At 42.4% G+C, this 19,447-nt stretch overlaps 2 protein-coding genes across 11 annotated transcripts; one reads left to right on the top strand and one right to left on the bottom strand.

Annotated features, from left to right (window-relative positions):
• Positions 1-855: 855 nt before the first annotated feature.
• LOC120955186 (beta-alanine-activating enzyme) lies at positions 856-6,485 on the bottom strand. Of its 4 annotated transcripts, XM_040375790.2 has the most exons (6): positions 3,858-6,485; positions 3,217-3,792; positions 3,092-3,149; positions 1,703-2,962; positions 1,341-1,628; positions 856-1,275 (listed from the first exon to the last, which is right to left on the bottom strand). In XM_040375790.2, the coding sequence occupies exons 1-6, from the start codon at positions 4,070-4,072 to the stop codon at positions 877-879; spliced, it is 2,796 nt and encodes a 931-aa protein (XP_040231724.2). In that variant the 5' UTR covers positions 4,073-6,485; the 3' UTR covers positions 856-876. The 4 variants fall into 4 exon arrangements, with proteins under 4 accessions (XP_040231724.2, XP_049466121.1, XP_040231722.2 ...); XM_049610164.1 differs by lacking the exon at positions 1,703-2,962; XM_040375788.2 differs by having other exon boundaries at positions 1,703-3,149; positions 3,858-6,484.
• Positions 6,486-7,902: 1,417 nt separating this feature from the next.
• On the top strand, positions 7,903-17,911 carry LOC120956060 (voltage-gated potassium channel subunit beta-2). Of its 7 annotated transcripts, none has more exons than XR_005751829.2 (13): positions 7,903-8,251; positions 9,011-9,082; positions 9,274-9,374; positions 9,489-9,884; positions 10,573-10,751; positions 14,676-14,746; positions 14,957-15,190; positions 15,312-15,408; positions 15,507-15,634; positions 15,771-15,850; positions 15,936-16,490; positions 16,688-16,874; positions 16,975-17,911. XR_005751829.2 is itself a non-coding variant. In XM_040377442.2 (13 exons), exons 1-13 carry the CDS (start codon positions 8,134-8,136, stop codon positions 16,787-16,789), a joined length of 2,019 nt encoding a protein of 672 aa, XP_040233376.2. In that variant the 5' UTR covers positions 8,030-8,133; the 3' UTR covers positions 16,790-17,911. The 7 variants fall into 7 exon arrangements, 6 of the variants coding, with proteins under 6 accessions (XP_040233371.2, XP_040233376.2, XP_040233377.2 ...); XM_040377442.2 differs by having other exon boundaries at positions 8,030-8,251; positions 15,936-16,190; positions 16,305-16,490; positions 16,688-17,911; XM_040377443.2 differs by having other exon boundaries at positions 8,031-8,251; positions 15,936-16,190; positions 16,314-16,490; positions 16,688-17,911.
• Positions 17,912-19,447: the final 1,536 nt, after the last annotated feature.

The following is a 19,447-nucleotide window of genomic DNA, read 5'->3' as shown; positions in this document are numbered from 1 at the left end:
CTATGGTCGACTGAATGGCCAAAATCATCGAAAGATTGCCCAAAATAACAGTTGCATAAAGATATTTCATGGGTTCGAACATTCTCGATTATCTTTTTGGAATAGAAAATGTTCTGTGAAAACAGTTATAGCTATTGATTTTCTTTTAATCTCTCAGTGGATTTACTAAATTTCTCGTAAGACCGATCGCTCTTGCGAAAATGAATGAGATTGAATTAATGTCTCCCAAATAACCAAATCGTCCTTAACCCACTGTAAAACCACTTCAAACCCACGTGGATTTGTGGTGGTCGATTCAGTCGTTAACCCACCAAATTTTAGAACAATCGGAGCTGCCAGTTCCGATCCGATGTATTTATCCTGCCCACCCTTAACCCACCTTTTCCAAAAATGCTTTGAGGAAAAGTTTGGTCAAGGGTTGGCTAAGGTCAATATGCTGAACAGGATTTTAGCTCTTCGATTGATTACATTCATTCACTTACATCACTGCACTTCAACTTCAGCAATATTATTAGTCTATAAACTATGCACTGACCAGCGAAATGGAGAGATCATTCGCAAGTAAACAAACACACATATACACATATTACACATGAATATTTTACAACAAACCAACTTAAACACACACGTTTAATTGCTTCCTTTGCACAATTAAATAACATTTTATTACAGGTGAAACATGTTGAGCAAATAAATTGCCCGTGCATAAAAAACTAACTTCAACAACATTGAAGTGGCTGCTTCTGTGGCCGTGTGGCTTAACCCACCAAACTGATAGTTTTTTAGCTTTGTTTGATGGAACTGGATTTTTAGTACAAGAAATTGGTGGCGTTTTCGGTATCTTGGTTATATGGGCTGGTTTGTTAATTCCTTGTACTAAATATTCAACAGTATTTCATACAAAAAGTTATCTCTACACCCGATAAACACCTTTTTACCAAACCCTACTGGTGATGCAAATAGCTCACCGTTCAATTTCATGCTGGAAATAATGCTATTTTTCGCATCACTACTATCGCGAGTATCGATTAAATTAATCCATCCCGACGTTGTGCACACCACGAGATAGCCTTCTACTAACAATGGAGTTGCGTAGATTTGTGATTGAACTTCAATTTTCCATTTTGGAATGAGTGTGTTGCTGTTTGCAGGTAAATATTCTACACAGTGGACATGCCGATCGTAACAGCCAACGATAAAATCTACTCGATCGAGGGGATATTTTAACATGACGAGCGATGAAAACACATTGCCAGGAAGGGAATGGATCGTTAACTGCACCACAAAGAAAAAAAAAATAATTGTAGGACACCTTGAACATATCTCTAATAACAACTTACCTCGGTTCCTTGTTTTGTTTCGTATATTCCTAGTGTACCATCAACGCTACAACAAGCGATCTTGTTGTATTCTGGCAGTAAGGTAGGAGTGCTAAAAATTGGAACACTGCGCTGCGTTGTTCTTTTCCACGCCAAACACCCTGTTGCTATGCTGATTGATGCAATGGTACCGTCCAGAGTAGCAACCAAGACAAATTCTGCACCATCGTCACCCAAAACTATCGGTTGGCACAAAATTGGTTTGGTTCCTATTCGTATCTTCCATCGGAGCGTAGCACTACAATTTCCCTACAAAGAGAAGTTAACATTATGTTATTTCTGCCCTAAAATTCTACAATCCATTGTGTTATTGTGTGTCTTACCCCAGCAATACAATGCAAATTGTTTGTGGTGCTATAGCTCCCAAAGATGATTACGTTTGTTTGCGGTACTACAAGTGGCGCACATTTAATCATTCCTCCAGCGTCGTACTTCCAAGCTATCGCGCCTTTCCACGGATTGAAGCAGTACAAAAACCCATCATAGCATCCAACAATACCGTACACATTGGCCTCGAAAGTGAAAAAGTTGACCGAGCACTCAATACGGTCGGGGAACAAATGGTGCGAAATGATCGCATTCGTCTCGATATTGATCGTTACAAGCAATCCCGCATGACTGCCGACGCTCAATATTGCCCCAATACCCTGGCAATATATTATTGAAGCACGAGAATCGATACATTTTTTCAAATCGTATTGACGCTCGATTGATAGAAGTTTTTCCGCCTGGTTTTGGATGGTAACATCGTCTTGCAAGCAATTACTATTTGATGTTGCAATTTTGGATTGTATATAATCGATTGCTTTTTCCAATGGAATCAACGGATCCAACAGCAATGCCGTCAATCCTGGTAGTTGTATCTTAAAATGCTCTTCCAATGTAGCATGCAAACAAATGGCATTGAAAGATGTTCCTCCACGGTCCATAAATGATGAGTTTGGTTTCAGTTTTTTCGTTCGACCACTTTCTATAGGTTGGCTTTCGTGTACGATCCCCATCGCATTTAGCTCTGCACAAAAATAATCCACCGGAGTGATACATTCCTTGGTGCGAGATTGTTTTAAATTCTCAAAAATGACTCCTAATCCTTTTGGACAAATTTTACCATGGGCAGAAAGGGGAAATTGTTCAATGCGATGTAATTCGTCTGGAAGCATTTCTGCTCTTAATTTGGCGCGCATTATGCTCCATAGTGCTTCGCGTAAAGAGGAATCATCGGTGTCTGACTTGAAGTATATTACAAGCCGATTAAGCTCCTCAATAAAGCATGATGCGCACTGTTCAACTGATGGATGAGTTTGTAACACGGCTTCCAATTCCGGCAAGCTTATTCGACATCCAAAACGTTTAATTGTTCTGCTACATCGTCCACGATAATAATAATTGCCTTCTTTGCTAAGTTCTACCAAATCTCCTGTCGCCCGGAACACAACATCAGGCATAGTTGACAATGTATCATCATCCTCAGACATACCTAGTATCACACATTTCCGGGAGCAGCTTCCAATATACAATTGACCTATTTTAGATCCATTTGCCAGATGATCCGCTTGCACACTACCGTCGATTTCATTCCTAATCTGTAGAACGATTGATTGATCAAGTACTTCTCCTAGAGGTATGTCAGTCTGATTATCTTGGCTTTGAACTTTTTGAATCATGCTCCAACAGGAAACCTCCGTTATCCCATAAATATTATACACACTTACACGACAATCAGCTGCACGAGGCAATACCGGGAATCGTTCACCACCTAGTACAAGCGTTCTGAAAAAGCAATAAGAGATGATTAATCATCTTATCTGTTGATCATAGAACTAATCGGTATTAGTACCTGAGCGTTGTTTGAGGGCCAAAAATGATGTCCAGCATGTCAGTTTTACTCCAACGTGTGAACATAGAAGGCGTCATTTGCATAAACGTTATTCCAGGAAACAGTACATCCAATAACCGTTTTGGAGATAAGCGTATAGAATTATCCACCATTAGGAGGGTAGCGCCAACTCGCAATCCCATGACAATATCGAGAACAAATGGATCAAATGTAGGAGGCGAGCATACAAAAATTACGTCACGATCACTCAATCCAAATCGATTGCTAAGTGATAGCACGTTTGGCATTATGCAGGTACTTGGTACGAGGACTGTTTTGGGAGGCCCTGTCGAACCGGACGTTCTTATACAAAATGCTACATCACGATAGCTTTCCGTGCTAGTTACGCTAAGGGAAAACGTAAGCGGCATCGTAAAGATGCGCATCCCGACCAGCATTTGCAAACCATGCAAACCACTCGTGCTACTAAATTCAAAATCCTGCAAGAAGTATGCGGCACAAATATCATGGTCAGGCGATAGCTGTTCATCCCAGGATTTGTCAATGCAGTAAAATGTGTTGCCCGAGATGATGATGCTGCAAACAGGAAACTAAGTGAGTGAATGTATCAGTGCTGTATGTTTGCTTTTAACGTGTCTTACCCTCCTATAACAGCAATTAGCGCTGGGCAATGAAACAATTGAACGCCAACAATTTTTCCTTCCAAATTCTGTTCCTTCAATACTCCTGCTATCTTCAGCATATTTTGCCATAGTTGATCGTAGGTTGCCTCAAAGGCAGTTTCTTTGCACGTGTAATATTTGATAGCAATATTCTGGCTAAATGTTTGAAAAACTTTTCTATCGAGAAGTTCCATGGAGAGAATTGTTTGTTTACATTGTATTCTGCCGGGCTGTTCAGCTGTCAACAATAATCCAAAATAAACGCAATATGTTTTTGGTGCCCAGTTGAGAGTTCAAACTGGATTCAAAAATCGTTGTGTTGATGCAGTTTCGAAAAATAATGTTTTTTGGATTATTTGATCACTCACTTCATCGTACGCATTACCTTAAAAAGTATTGAAATGTATACATAAAAAAGGCTGATCATTGTCGTGTTTTTTCAATATTTTTTTCTATAACCCTGAACTAAAACAACGTACCCAATAGCAAAACCTACATGAAAATAACTAACTTTAATTGAAAAAAACAACGAACAAATTGTAATTCAAACATGGCATTTATAAATCAAGGACAAACTTACTCTGGACACTCTCTTTCAACTCTGGACACAACCCAACGCATGAAACAATTCAAGATCTCAGCCTACAAGGAATTCTGAATAACTCCATTTAACAGCCCAAGTGCCACAAATCCACTAAACGACCACTAAACGGGTTCTAAACGGCTCAAGTCATCAACATAAACGGAATCTAAAAAGACATCGTTTAGCAGACGGCAAACGACTGATGCATTCTAAAAATAGAAAAAGCTGGTGGCGCCATCTGTTGGTGGGATACCCAGCCAGTGGAGTTTTCAACACTTTGAGAGCTTTCTCCTCCTACCATCTAGTATCTAGAAGCAAGTGAGATTTGAGTAATGGTCGTTGATGTTGATACTCACGTATCTGACCACACGACTCCCAAATAGCCAAGTTCGAACTCCATAGTTTTGGGGCTGTTTAACGAAAAATCATTCCGATGTCGTACTTTGTGGGTGATTAAGAGATAACCCAAGTGCCACAAATCCACTAAACGACCACTAAACGACTTCTAAACGACTCAAGTTCTCTACCTAAACGGAATATAGAAAGACTTCGTTTAGCAGACGGCAAACGACTCATGCATTCTAAAAATAGCGAAAAAGTTGGTGGCGCTCTCTGTTGGTGGGATACCCCAACCAGTTCAGCTTCATCGCTTGGAGGAGAGCTTTCTCATTTCCTTTGTACTGTTGTATGGTTTCGCATTGAAGTTATGCATCGCTAGAACTAGAACGGCGATACGATTGTTTAAATACTAAACTCCAACGGAAACCACCAGCACTGAAGCAAGTGAGATTTGAGTAATGGTCGTTGGTGTTGATACCCACGTATCTGACCACACGACCATTCATATAGATTTTTGCTCAGAAAGTTAGAAGGCTATATAGGTCATGATAAGATGAAACTTGTCGAAACACATTGCAAGAAAAGGATAGCAATATAATGATGAGTTGTAATACGCCATCTATTGATCAAACCAATGAAGCTGTGGAGCTTTCATTTTTTTCTGTGGATATTCAATTTTCCAGTCGTTTAAGCTTAATCTGTGGCGCTTGGGAAAACTGTACTTGGTGGGAACCATACAGCTTTTTTAAACAAGCACACGGTACTCTTTGGATCTTTGCGGCTGATTAAGTACTAGGGGAACTTATTTGGGGTGGTAGTTTCTCGACACCTGAAGGCAATACTTTTGGCAATGTAAACTTACTAGTAGACATCAGAAAAGCTTTTTTGATTCATCGTGTACCATTTTACGAGAAACTACGGTCCCTGGATTGATTTTGATAACAGTTTGATAAAAAAAAGTGTATTTGTTGCATCAATTCTGCAGTGCGGGTTAGATCGACACCAAGTGGGGTGATTTCAAGACATTGGTTATAACTTTTAAAATAAAAAACTCTGATGGCCGGTTGTTTTTCATTGAAGTTCAGTATTTCGTATCAATTTTAAGAAATATTATCTCTAAACATTATCGAAATATGCGAAAGAAACGAATTTACAAGCAAGAACAAAAAATTCGTTACAAAAGTGTTCCACACGAATATACTGTCATTTCTCTACCCGCAAATTTCCTGTTAATGCCTTCTAATCGCCTTGTATTCGCCGGCGAATTGAAGGCGATCAGCAGTGCATTTACCAGTAATTAAAAATGTCATTGAAAAATTTCGCTTTTAATTTGAAATTTGAAATTGCAACTGTCAAAAGAAAACCTTACAAGCGTCTTCAGCACTGCGCTGTTGTAGTGTTCCCAGATATGTGCGTGAGATTCGATAGCACGATTTACGTGTTATGTTCTCTTGCGTTAAGCTCTGAACTATTTCACTTTATTAAATATGGTCTGCATTATTCGGTTGGTAAAGACCAACCCGTTGAAAGGTATTAATATATCAAACTTATTTCGATAACTCTAGTAAAAGGAGAAATGAGATACATATTTCTCCCATCCTGATTATGAAGGGTAAACATAGTCATTATTATGTTTTTAAAAAGGTGTTTTTAAAATTTCGCTTCACATAAATTTGGTTTGTTCTAAGTATAGCAAGAAAATATTAATTTAAAAAGAAATAAACACAGAACAAAGATAATAAAAATTAGGATTCGAACACACGCTTTCTCGGTTCGGAACCAAAAGTGTTGTCACTGCTTTATTTGGCAGTTACAGTAGCGAGGGTGCAAAACCAGTATATAAACAAGCTAAGATGGCGGCAAGTTATCTGTTCTCGTTGAATCAAAAAGTTGAAAGATTTCGAAGAGATCCCGTTTCAGCCGTGAAAGTTTCGGTTGAAATCTTTATTCGCCTTCTAAGGCGACTTCAGCAAAGCTTTAAAATAGGTGAAAATGTGAGGAGACCGACTTTAGGGTGCCGCCACTAACCAACTACAATGCACATGCCCTCAATGTAATCAATTAGAGTACTGAATGATAGATGTAGGCATTCATTTAGTGAAACAGTAGAGCTCTTCACGTCTTGGATAGTTAGTGGTTATTCAAATCATGGCGTTATTCTATGCTGCAAAAAAGGAAAGCTACTTGGAGTGGACCGCAGGCATGAGTTAAAGCTCCACAATACTCGGTATCGCTTACTGACTTGGTGCATGTGGCACTCTCAATTGCCCAACGCCCATATTGACCAACGATCAATTGACCAAAAATCCATACATTTTGCCAGCAACATTGTATGGATTTGACAGCTAGCGCAACTTTGTTGCTGACCGAATTCAAACCAATTTGATTTTTTTCTAGCACCATTTTCTATTTACCTTGGTCATTTTCTATTTACCTTGGTGTAAATTACTTTTATATTCAACAATTTCTAACAATTTTGCCAATTGTTATCAAATTTGAAGATACAACCTTTTACTTGAAGTATCGTCATCATCAAAGTATCATCAAACCTGTATCGCAGTTCTTCGTGTGAGCACGTAGCGCATGGCAAGAGTGCGATGAGAGCGAATTTCTGGTACAATTGTTTGATTGCAATAAGCGGCTTTCTTTGCGGGTTCTTGTACTTCTCATTTATTTGTTCTCACCTAGATACGGGTGCTGTGGCCGACAAAAGTTGTACAAAAAAGACATTTTGGCCAACAATGTGTGTGTATGTGTGTGTTTTTTTAAAATTAATTTGTAGTTAAATATTTGATCGCAAACAGAAATAAAAGTGACTGATCATTTTTTCAATTATATTGCCATTATATTATATTTTCTATTCATACACACTCATACCACATTGAACTATCATCCTGTTTTCTTATCCCTTGCAGCTGCTCTAGATGGAGGCGCCCAGTGGCTAGTACTCTATGTGATGGAGACGCCCAGTGGCTAGTACATATTTTAATTGTTTATTATATTGTATTGACTTGTTGATACTCATTAACTCCAAAATAAATCAAATATAGCTATTGACAATAGCATATTAAATTGCATCAACTGTCGTTTTGAATTTGCCGTGTTTTAAAATTGTTCGATGCTTTCAATCCCCAACACTAGACGAGTGGTTCATGTAGTGAAAACCTTTTTGAATATTTAAGATGATTTTTCAGTTGTTTCTAATAAAAACACGGTTTTGTGTAATTATTGTCCAGCATATGTCACGCGTATGACCAGCATACAGACCACACTTCCAAATTCAATTGAAAGCCCGATGATAGTTATATTTATAAAGTAACGGTTTTGTGGCGCATGCGTGCGAGCAGCTTCCTCGGTAAACTCAGGTCACAAGAGACATTCCGGTGGTCGGTCGGTGGTTCGGGATTGTTAGAAAATTTCAGTCGTTTATTTTGGCCAGAAACAAAGTTATGTAAGTAACAAAAAAAAAATACACACAGTCGAGTCGATAAACTGTTGCTTTACCGAAGCCATTTGCTTGACATCGGTAGTGTTTCGTTGCGGATCTGGGTGTTGCGTTTCATGTTTCGGGCCAAACCCAGATTGATCTGTGTTTCACCGTACGTGGTTTAGTGTCGTAAAGAATTCTCGTCGATCTTTGCTGGTTGGTAGAGAAAGGCCTATGTTTTTTTGTCTTCTTCTACCTCTTCTTTCTAGTCTCTCACTCTCACCCTTGATAATTGGTATCCGTTTTCGCATCATAATTTCTGTGGCATTTTCCGTACCAAAATAACGTGAATCTTCAGACGGCAGAGGCATCTGGTCGAACATTTATACCATTTCAAAATGTGCGACGCGAGCAACCGCTTCTTGCGGAGTAGTTTTTGCACATAGAAAAAGAAACAGATCCACCCTTGAAAAGTTTTGCATTGATTCCATCTGTGGCAAAAAAACACGCTGACACACACACACACACACACACACACACACACACACACACACACACACACACACAAACACACACACAAATAGTCCCGTCTTTTGGATAAAAAAAGTCAATGCCAAATGGAGTGGCAGAACTAACTGTTGCAAAGTGTTTCGAATAGTGCTTGATTTCTACAGTTTTGGTGTAATTGATGGCTGGAAATTTTGCTTATTTAGTTCAGCAGAAGAAAAAAAAACAAATAAAAGATTGAAAAGAAAGCATTTCATCTTTACTCTCTCGTTGTAGTGAACATCAAACTGGCTCATCAGTTTTGGTTCTCATTTCCTCCGCCAGGGGCGTCTGGTGGGAGCTCTTCAAGTAAGTACAATAGAAATAATTCTCTTAATGTACAGAACAAAATAGCTGCTGAATAGTTGCAACTCAATTAGGCAGCAATAGCCACCTTATTGAGTGGTAGTGTCTGAGCAAATCTGCCAACTCAATGCAGAGCAATAAGCATTACTACCTACTTTAAAATTATTTTCCCAAAACCACTACCCTCCACACAGGGCAAGCCGATGAGGAGAAAGCAAAGGAGCGACAGAAAAATGATTCCGCGGATAGGGAACAACACCACAAGCAGCAGAAGCTCGACGCCGCCAACTGCAAGGTACGTCACAACAGGTGTTTAATGTCGAGATTTCAACAGCCATTTTCAAGGTCCATTCTTACTCCAACTCCGGTTTGCATTTGCATTCGTTTCGTGTTTTTCGTGTTGTTGTAGCGCGAGGCACGGGAAATAAGGCAGCTCGACAACGAACTGTTGAATCAGCGCCGGGCCCAAGAAAGGGAACGACAGGCACAGCTCGGTTCGGAGCGACAGGCGGCAGCACTGGCTACTGGTACGACGGCGACTGTGCCTGTCGGTACTACATCACCACCACCGTTGTCGACCGGTTCGGGTGACAGGACGTTCCGCCAGGCCGAGCCGTTCTATGCGGAAGGCAGCATTTCGACGACACCTGGCCGGACGCCACCGAACACAATAGCGGAGGAGAAGTCTCCCGTGCTGCTGGCGGGCGTAAAAACTCCCCTGCTCGAGGACACGTCGTTCGGTGGCACCAACACAACTCTCATGGAAACTTTGCAAACCAGTGCCGCAGCGGTAACACCGAAGGAGGTAATGTAAAATAATGTTCGGCTTTGCATGGCTCGGTCGTTTCAACAGGTGCACTCCAACACGCACACCTGTTGGCGAGAAAGCAAAAGCTTGCCATTTAATGTTTATTGCTGTACCAGGTAAAGGGGTGTGTATAATACCATTTCGATTAAAAATTCAATTTTATGAGTCATCGCCGTTGCACATGTACCGTCCCAAAGCCAAAACAATGGTAACGTGACAGTGCCCTTTTGCTTTCAAAATCTTCCTACATGTGATTACTGTACGCGGAGCGTATTGGCAAAACGCCAAATTCACGCCAATTATGCAAACGGTCGCTTTCTCTTGGAAAGTTCGTTCCGTCGTACCGTACGGGGCATTGCAAACCGACTGTGCACGAGAGTAAAGCAAAGCTAATCGATATTGATCGCTCAACTGTCAAGGGATATTTTGCCCAACAGCTATAGTTCGACGGCAACGGACAAAAAATCAATTATTTTATACCCTTAAATGCACGTTTGCGCCGCAAGCTGGTTCGCTGTTTTGCTCAAATCACAGTAAAAACAGGCAGATGTGGTGGATCTGGAACAAAATTTTCCAACAACGGAAACAATGAATTAATTTTGCTAAATGTCTGATTTTATTTCATCTATGCTAATACATCAAGCGTAATACTAAAACCATTTCTTCTGTCTGTCTCTGTTTGCAGGAAGAGCAGCGCAGTGCAGCAGGCGTGCTCGCGGCAGCTTTGCAAAAAGTGCCACAGGAAAAAGGGCTTCCTGAAACATCGCACCTGCAAGACTTTCCCAAGGGTCGCCAGGACTCAACTGAAAGCGAAATTTCGACAATATACTCTCAGTCACAATCGGATGCCTGCCACAAGATGATGTAGGTTTTGTTTCGTACTCGTCTGTAGTGATTGGGTTTAGCATTCCTTAGCATTTGGGGATAAAGCACATCATACGATAGGAGCGCATCTGATCCCTTACATTAGGGAATCGTCTGCACGGTATAATTTTTTCCGTGGCTTAATTATTAAGCATCTTAATATTCGTTTTTTGCAAATTCGAGCCTATTTGAGATATTGCCTGCTCTATTTTGGCTTGTTTTTGTACTCGGTTGCTAAAACCGTATGATAACACTCACCTACCCACCGTCATGCTGCATATCCGAGCAGCGGTTTTGGTGCAATGGTTCATTCAAAAACGGCTGTGCGTATATGGCTGTGTGAATATGTATGTACGCATGGTACCACTCTCGCTCTTCCAACGTCATTCCAGCGAGAGGTAGCAGGCTTCGGAAAAGGATCGCTACGGTAGTGTTGGGATAGTGAAATGAAAACAAACAAAAAAAAGGAAAGAAGCAAAATTCTCTCGCTCTCTCTCTCTCTCACTCTCTCTCTCGCAAACTCAGTGTTTTCCAGCTCGGCTCGGAGAGTATAGCGGCACATCGTCGGAGCACTGTGTCAGTGGAGAACGCAATGAAATAAACATCATAGGACAGGAAAATTCAATGCGTTCTCAGCGTTCCGTGTTGTCGCAACGTCGTGTTTAGCTTCCGTCTTCGTAAATGAAGTGTTATGTAAAAGTGTGAATTATTATTTATTTCGTTTCCGGTTTGGTGTCTAGTGGTGTCAATTATTCGACCGTGCGTGTCTGTGTGTATGTGTGCGTGCGTGAGCGTGCGTGCGTGTGTGTCCGGTGTCATTGTGTTCATACATGTTCAATTATTTAATTGATCCCGATCCGTCGTTAGCATAACGTGAGAAGGAAAAACAGTGCAATAATTAATGTATTCGAAATGGTGACTTTGCTGGTGGACGACACGCCGAGGCTTGTGATGGCAACGTCTGCAACGATGATGGTGTTTGGTGTGGTTGTTGGTGGGGTCGTTGGGGAAGTGGTTGATTGTTTGCTCGATTCAATTCAATACCATCGGTGCTGCGTCAACGGCACTGAAGCACGGTGGGCCAGGATATCCTTTGTTGTTACATAAGCATAATTATCCCTAAGTTATTCATCGTCAGAGCTGCGTACCTGCAACGGAAATCGATGCTGGTGCTGGTGTGTAATGCGGTGCCGTGTTTCTTGTGTGTGCCGCACAGGAGCAGGTGCGACAGAAAAGCCCCACGCTGTTGTAACGGTGACGTGGTGAGAAAAATCAATTTCAAATTCACAATGTCCTTCAAAACGCATGGTGATTGTGCGGTTTTCCTGATGTTTGGAGGTAAAATAAAAAGAAAAGAAAAAACAACGCACACACACACACTCACGCCATAATCGTGTGAAACGTGTGCGAAAAGTGAGATCGTGCTTGACACGAAAGAGATAGCTTCTATGAAAGAGTCAAAAGAGCACGATATAGCGAGGAAAAATAGAGTGTTTCTTTGTAGTTTGAATGTTGCAAAACAAAAGACGCTAATATTCGACAACGAAATGCTCTGCCAGTGTGAAATTGGGCATGAACTCACATCAGAAAGTACCGCAGGATAAAAATTGCAAAGCTACAGAACACGTTTTGGCGGTTCTCATATCCAATGCTACTCCTATTTTATGTTTTATTACTTATCCTCTAACAAACTCTGTCTCTATTTCTCTATCTCTCGCTCTTTCTCTCTGTGTCTCTGTCTGTTTTTTTTTCTTTTTTGCTTTTTGTATTTATCTCCTTCCCTTGCTTTCATATTTGGTTTGTTCATGTCAAAATGTGAAAATCAAATTTTCCTCAGCATTGAGATTTTTTCTCTATCTCTCTCTCACACAAGTGCATCATTTCGCTTTCTCTTACAGTTTCTCTCTCTTTCTTATTATTTTGCCATTCTGCAACGCGCTTGCCATAACCATCCTAAAGATCCTTTGTATATTTTGTCTTCTTTCCTCTTTTTCTCTCTCTCTCTCTCTCTCTCACACATACACACACACATTTTCTCTCTTTTCCTCTTTCTCTCTTCTCTATATCCTCTATCCAACTCTCATCACCCAAAATCTCTCTCTTTCTTTTGCTTGGCACATTGCTCTCTGTCAATCCGCATTTTCACATTGTTCTCCCTTTTATAAACTCTCACCGGTCATGGTTTTGCAGCTCTTTTATCTCTTGCCGCGCGTGTTCGTGCCTTGTCTCGCTGTGTGCTTTAGTGCACGCAGAGCATACTAAGTTTGTCACTCTTGCCCTCAGGCCGTCGGTTGGCAAGCATGCGATCTGGGACTTTTCTCAGGCGAAAAGATTCGTGCTGTCGCGCTTCGAAAAGTAGTGCAGTTTTACTCGTATGCGACACTTTCCGACTCCTTTCCTGGTGCTGCAGTAGTGTGATTTTTGCAGCGAGATCCAGTGCTCGCACGACGGGACGGAATATCTGTCTAGTGGTGCCCGGTACGCGTTCATTCGACCCGAAAAGTAGGTGCCGTTTCGTGCGTTTGTGTTAATTTTGTGAATTCTCTCGGTCGGTCTCTGGCCAGCGATACGGCTAAAACTGTCGCCACTGCCTGGTACAGAGCCGTACTAATCAGCTTCTGCTCGTCGGTGTCGTCCTGCCTCGTTCCCCATCTACATCACCTTTGTCGTCGTCGTTGCCGCCGTTGCCGTCGTCGTTGCCGTCACCACCAGCCACCAGCCACCATCATCGACATCAGTGTCAGTTCAAATTTTCTTTATACCTTGATCACCTAGACACGACGATAAGTGAAGTTTGGTGGAAAAAGGAAATTTTGTAGGAAAAAACGGACATTTCCGGTATGTCGATCGTGTTATGTAATGTTGCTTCAAAAACTAATAACGACAATAACGTTAACAATGACAATATTAGTGAGGATTCAAATCCGGTTACAATCTACAGGTACAAATTCCAACAAATGGATCCGTCCGAATGACGGCAGTGCGTTCACGGGGAGGGTGGTGTTTGTGGACACGGTGAACATTTTTTTGGTCATTACAAATGTCGCGCTGTGCTTGTCGGAGTGGGGAAAAGATAGCATACGATTTGTGTGTGCGTGTGTGTGTGTGTGCACAAAGTTGAAAAGTAAAGGCACACCACGGCCTATGAAATACCGATGGCATCACATCAATTTAGTTTGCTACCGCTTGGTGGAACCACATACAGCACTTATGCGTGATTTTCACGGGTGATGTTCATTTCGTAGCAGAAATCAAAGTTGACAAAAAATGTTGGGTCATGGGAGTGAATTCCCATCATTTTGCGTTACCTTCCGTTTATAATTAGATATGCTAAGCTGCGGCGGCCAGAGTACGGTAACATCGGTATGGTTAATATTAGCTGCCGCTAGTCGGCTGATCTTGCTTTTGGTGAACCGACTGTTCCTAGGAATGGTTGACGTTACTATCTAACAAATTGGAAAAATCTTCACAGTTTGGCATTCGATTTGGCCCTACCACCATCGGGTAGATTGATTTGGTAGAATGCCGTTTTTTGTTCAATTCTGCAAACGAAATTACCGAACACTGTCGGTTAGTTGCGATTGTTGCAACCCGGCGAAGGGAGGGAAAACTTATCAGCACGTTCACACACTTTTAATTGGAATACTAGAAACCAATCTCATCCCTCTCCTTTCACGAAGAATTCCTCCACGGGCCGGAAAATTGCTCACAGACACGAAAACAAGAATCGAAAGTAATTAAACTGGCCAACTGGTCTATATCCATCCATTCACGCTCTTAATATGATCTTAGCCGCGTTACGTACCGTACTTAATTATTAGAGCAACAGTAATTAATTAACTTCTTTTCCGTGACCCAATCCATCCCGATATTCCTGCGGTCCCGCGTTCCACGCAATTCCCTTTATTGATCACCTCGTTACAGGTGCCGAGCTCCTATAGCTTCACTGGATTGCATGGAGGAATTTAGTGGCACGACTGCTCAGCTTGATTTTGGTAAGTCTGTGAACAGAATTCAATCTTTATTAACGACAATCACGAATCATTCACGGGTTTGGGTGTATCGACCATGTGAAAATTATGTTGCAATTAACGATATTGGTTTTGTAGTCAAATATACTTGGGAGAATATAAACCATAATCATTAATTCCTGTTTAAAATAAGCTTTACATTGTGTATCTTCTCTCCCATCAACACTTGATCAGGTCGTTCCACAAGTTTGGGGTCGAATCCGGCCATCCAGATACGCAGCAATGCGACCACAACGCCTGGCTTGCGCTACAAAAATCTCGGCAAGAGTGGCCTGCGTGTGTCGAACGTTGGTCTCGGCACATGGCCCATTTTCTCGCCGGGCGTTTCAGAGGAGCAGGCGGAAGCCATCCTGCGTCTGGCCGTCGATAGCGGCATCAACCTGTTCGACCTTTCCGAAGCGCACTCAGGTAGGCAGGGAGTGCATGTGTGTGTGTGGCTAATGCGTTCCCAAAACGGAAACGAGCCGCGTCGCTGAACCATATGCCATATTGTATTGTAACGTCTATCGCCTTCCCCCAAACACACCAGGTACACGTGCGGAAATAGAGCTGGGCAAGATCATTCAAAAGGCAGGATGGAAACGGACCAGCTTCGTCATAACAACCAAAATTTATTGGAGCACAAAGTAAGAGCGCTGCCGACGTGTTGCAGCATTTCGCAGATGAGTGCGTGCATGGAGATCTATTTTTAATATTTTTACCATCGGCTGTAATCTTTTGCCAGATCCGAAGAGCGCGGATTATCGAGAAAACACATCATTGAAAGTGTCCAAGCGAGCCTGCAAAGGTTGCAGCTGCCGTACATCGACGTCATACTGGTGCACAAGGCGGACTCGATGTGTCCGATGGAAGGTGAGTTTTTCTATTTCGTTTTTTACTCCCCCCACCCCGCAATTCATTAATGGAATGGTGCCGCGAAAGAGGCCGAACCGTAGTTCGAAAACGGAATGCAAAACTAATGGCTGTTTGCGTTATGAATTGGTTGCAGAAATTGTGCGAGCAATGAATTACGTCATATCGCAGGGATGGTCAATGTACTGGGGAACGGCGCGCTGGTCACCGGTGGAGGTAAGGTGGAACACCGTTAGCACCGTGCTGTTTGCATTGAACATAGCATAGAATATAATTAATTCAACCGTGTACTGGTCCGCAGATCATGGAGGCCTACACCAACTGCCGTCAGTTTAACTGCGTAACGCCTATCGTGGAACAGTCGGAGTATCATATGTTCTGCCGGGAAAAGGCGGAACTCTACCTGCCGGAGATGTACAACAAGATCGGGGTCGGTTTTATGGCTTGGGGTCCACTGTCCATGTATTTGGGCGATGCCCAGAATGGCGAGAAGCTCTGGATACCGAAGGGATCGTTGAAGAGCAAGAGCCAAAGCTACTCCTGGATTGAGGACGAAGTAAACAAAGAAGTAAGTGAACGATCCGCGACCAGACCGCACTGTAGCGTACATATCTGTGTTCTTTTCTTTCTATTTCTTCTCCATCTGGCGGTAATGTTGCATTTGCGCAAGGATCTGCAGGACGAAGCACGCAGGCTGTACGACAAGGCGCGTGACATTAGCAATCTGGCGGAAAAGCTGGGCTGCAATGCGGTACAGCTGTCCATTGCGTGGTCGCTCAAGCATGAACCGGTACAGTGTTTGCTGCTCGGTGCAACTTCACCCGAACAGCTGCACCAAAGCCTGCAAGCGCTACAGGTAAACGTGATGGGAATGAGGAGGGGGTATCGCTATGCCGATATTGAATTGTATTTGGATAAATAAGTACGCATGCACCTGAGTCCATAGCCATGAACAGCTTGATAGCTTTTATGCACTGCATCTTATTTACAGACAGTGATTTTGGGATGCAGTTTGTCGTACAATAATTCCATTTTGGGTCACTCAATTTACAGTTACTGCCACGGCTATCGACCGGTGTGATGCTGGAGATAGAACGCATCCTCGAAAACAAACCGGTGCGTCCACCGCCGATATCTACGCTTGCGCTTCGGTGACAATCAGCCTGCCCCCCGGGGCCTCCTAGCGAAAGCGGAGTTCCGTGTGGGGCAGAATCGCCTAAAGAGGAAGACATTAGCATGGGTGAGGAGCAGAAAGAATCGCAAAAGATTAGCTTCTGCGAAATTCAGTGACAAAACGAGAATTTAGTAACCAGTAACCAATTTGTAAACGTCGTCACTAGTGTTACGGAACGTAGCTCAACACTAACGCTTCAAGACCGCTGCCAAACACCAGCAGCACAGCAGCAACAGCAGCAGCAGCAGCAGCACCAGCAAACGCATCAACAGCGCCGGTTGTCCGGCTATCCGCAGCAGCCGCACCAGCCACAGCCTCAGCAGCATCAGCAGTATCAGCAGCGTCAGCAGTGCAATAATCAACAGCAGCGAATGCAAAAGCAGCTTGTAAGGCATCCGAAGCTTTGGAAGCAGCGGCATGACCGAAGCGTGCTGAAGCCGAGCCTGCTAAGCCTGGAGTCGCTGAGCGTTAGCTTGGAGAGTCTGTTTTACGAGCAGAACGGTTTAGATAGCAAATTTAACAATTCCTCCACGGCAACCGGTACGATGCAATCGACAAGCAGTACGGTTAGCACTACCAGCGAAGCTACTGGGCTGGCTGAGGACAAGCAGCAGGCACGCCAATTAGTAGACTGCTTGAAGTCAATTGACAACACGTTGATGGGTGAGAAACGGATTAGGTATAAGATTTCGTACAGCTTCAAATCGCTGGACAGCAATTGCAAGTCGTTGTTCAACATTCTGCGCGGCAAAGGTAGCGCCAACGGGGTAGCACCTGCTAAACAGGCACCGTTGCCGGAAGATTGTAAGCAGCCGACGCCATCCTCCAACGCTCTCGTGACTGCACGGCACGTACACCAGAATGGGTTTCGAATGCTGTTTAACCGTAAGCTGTTGAGTGATCGCAGGGACAGTGTCCTCCTTACACCCTGCGTTGACGTGATCGAGAAGTAGAAGTGGATGCACAAGGGTACACTGAGTCATGAGGGTCTTCCACTGTTCAGCACCCACATGACTGGCTCAATCTTCAAAGCAATCGACGTTTGCAGAACGTTTCCCGAAATCGGGGAAAAGCAACCAGGTGGCTGGTTATGTGAAGCTACAGCCCAAGAAAAAAAACTGCTGCTTTCGGGGTTTGTTGTTTGCTACTTCCACTCATAAATAGTAGCAGTATCAGTCGATGCTGTGGTTATCAGATGCTTTGTTGACGTGGCACAGTGAATTGGACGTCTTGGTGGTAAACAGCAAGACGTTCAAGAAATGGGAACAAGGCGAAATATGCAATTGCAACAAACACACAAAAATGTTGTTAACGTCTATACTTATGATGTTAAAATTCTTATAACTATTATTCACAAATTCTTATCGTTGTCTCGTAAGATAAAAGCTCTTCGCTACGAAGCTTACAATAAGAAGGTGCCGATAATGAGCCAGTGGGCAGTAGACCATTTTGAGGGCAATGTCTCGCAAGTATAGTAAGCTTTCTGATTATGAGAGAAAAAAAATAACACCCACACTGACACAATCTTTCGCACATGAAACACACATTGAAACGCGGTGCGCCGAACGGAAACAAGGGCGAACCAGTCTAGCTAGTAGCAGTGGAAACAAAATGCGTTAATTTACTTCAAACACTCGGGCGAAAGAATAGCCTATAAAACGATAATTCTATTTCTAAGAAAGAGCCTATACCAGTAGAAAGAAAAACTAACAACAATGTTTCAGAAACTCACTCACTATCTATATACTTATACTCGTATCGTTATAATATGTTGCTTCCGGATCTGCTACGAAAGGCTCGTGATTGATAAAACATATAAGCGGAAAACAAACAACTAAAACAACAACAAAAAATATTACCATTAATCGAACAGCCTGAAATAGCCTTTACGTGTCACTGTTGAAAGGCAAACGCGAGTATAGCGGAACGCGAGTTAAACCAAGCTGAACGAGAAGATAACTATGAAAGATGACAATGCAATAGCAGAACATTGAACACACAGCCACACACGCTCTATTACACAAAAATCACTAACTCGCACTTTGACTACCGCTCTCGATTTTGCTATCAGCATACTAATGAAAGCAATTTAAAACGGTACAGCATATCATCATTAGTTAGGTTTAAAGGTGATAAAGGACAGCAAATAATTTATTGTTTTGCATTTAATGCATAATTTCTTGTCAAATCTCTAAACGTCTGAACGTTTACTCGTGCCGGAACAGATTAGTGGTTGCTTCACGTTTTATATACACTTAGTTGATGTGTAACGGGATGGCTATGTTTAATTATTTTCTAGATATGCTAAACTATACACCATGCAACACCTTGAGATTAGATATGTAAAGCTAAAATAGCGATATGAACGGGTGAAAAGCTTAAACAAAGTCACTAATCGAAACATCATTGCTCACCGGGTGCGATCGAGCGTGAACTCAGTTTAGCGAAAACCTCTGACTTTAGTAGGGAAATTGTGCTCATGTAAACTTAAATTATAGATTTCTATTCCCTCATTAACACGTTGCGGAAATAATCTGTTAAATAATTAGTTTGGCGCGAGTAAGTAAGTAAACTTACTGATTTAGTTCCGACAAAGGGGCGGTGATACAAGCTGATGGAGACGTAAAGTCAAATCTAGA

The sequence above is a fragment of the Anopheles coluzzii genome, chromosome 3 (genome assembly GCF_943734685.1).
Source record: "Anopheles coluzzii chromosome 3, AcolN3, whole genome shotgun sequence".
Taxonomy (NCBI): Eukaryota; Metazoa; Arthropoda; class Insecta; order Diptera; family Culicidae; genus Anopheles; species Anopheles coluzzii.
The sequence above is the reverse complement of the archived record's forward strand: the minus strand, read 5'-3'. Positions and strand labels throughout refer to the sequence as shown.

Bases quoted from the DNA above. Each gene is read 5' to 3' on its own strand.
- LOC120955186 (XM_040375788.2), bottom strand. From the start codon at position 4,072: ATGGAACTTCTCGATAGAAAAGTTTTTCAAACATTTAGCCAGAATATT. The intron at 3,793-3,857 runs GTAAGACACGTT...TCCTGTTTGCAG, and splicing joins CTAATTGCTGTTATAGGAGG to CATCATCATCTCGGGCAACA. The intron at 1,276-1,340 runs GTAAGTTGTTAT...TTTGTGGTGCAG, and splicing joins AAACAAAACAAGGAACCGAG to TTAACGATCCATTCCCTTCC.
- LOC120956060 (XM_040377437.2), top strand. From the start codon at position 8,134: ATGCGTGCGAGCAGCTTCCTCGGTAAACTCAGGTCACAAGAGACATTC. The intron at 10,752-14,675 runs GTAGGTTTTGTT...ACCTCGTTACAG, and splicing joins GATGCCTGCCACAAGATGAT to GTGCCGAGCTCCTATAGCTT. The intron at 16,491-16,687 runs GTAAACGTGATG...CTCAATTTACAG, and splicing joins AAAGCCTGCAAGCGCTACAG to TTACTGCCACGGCTATCGAC.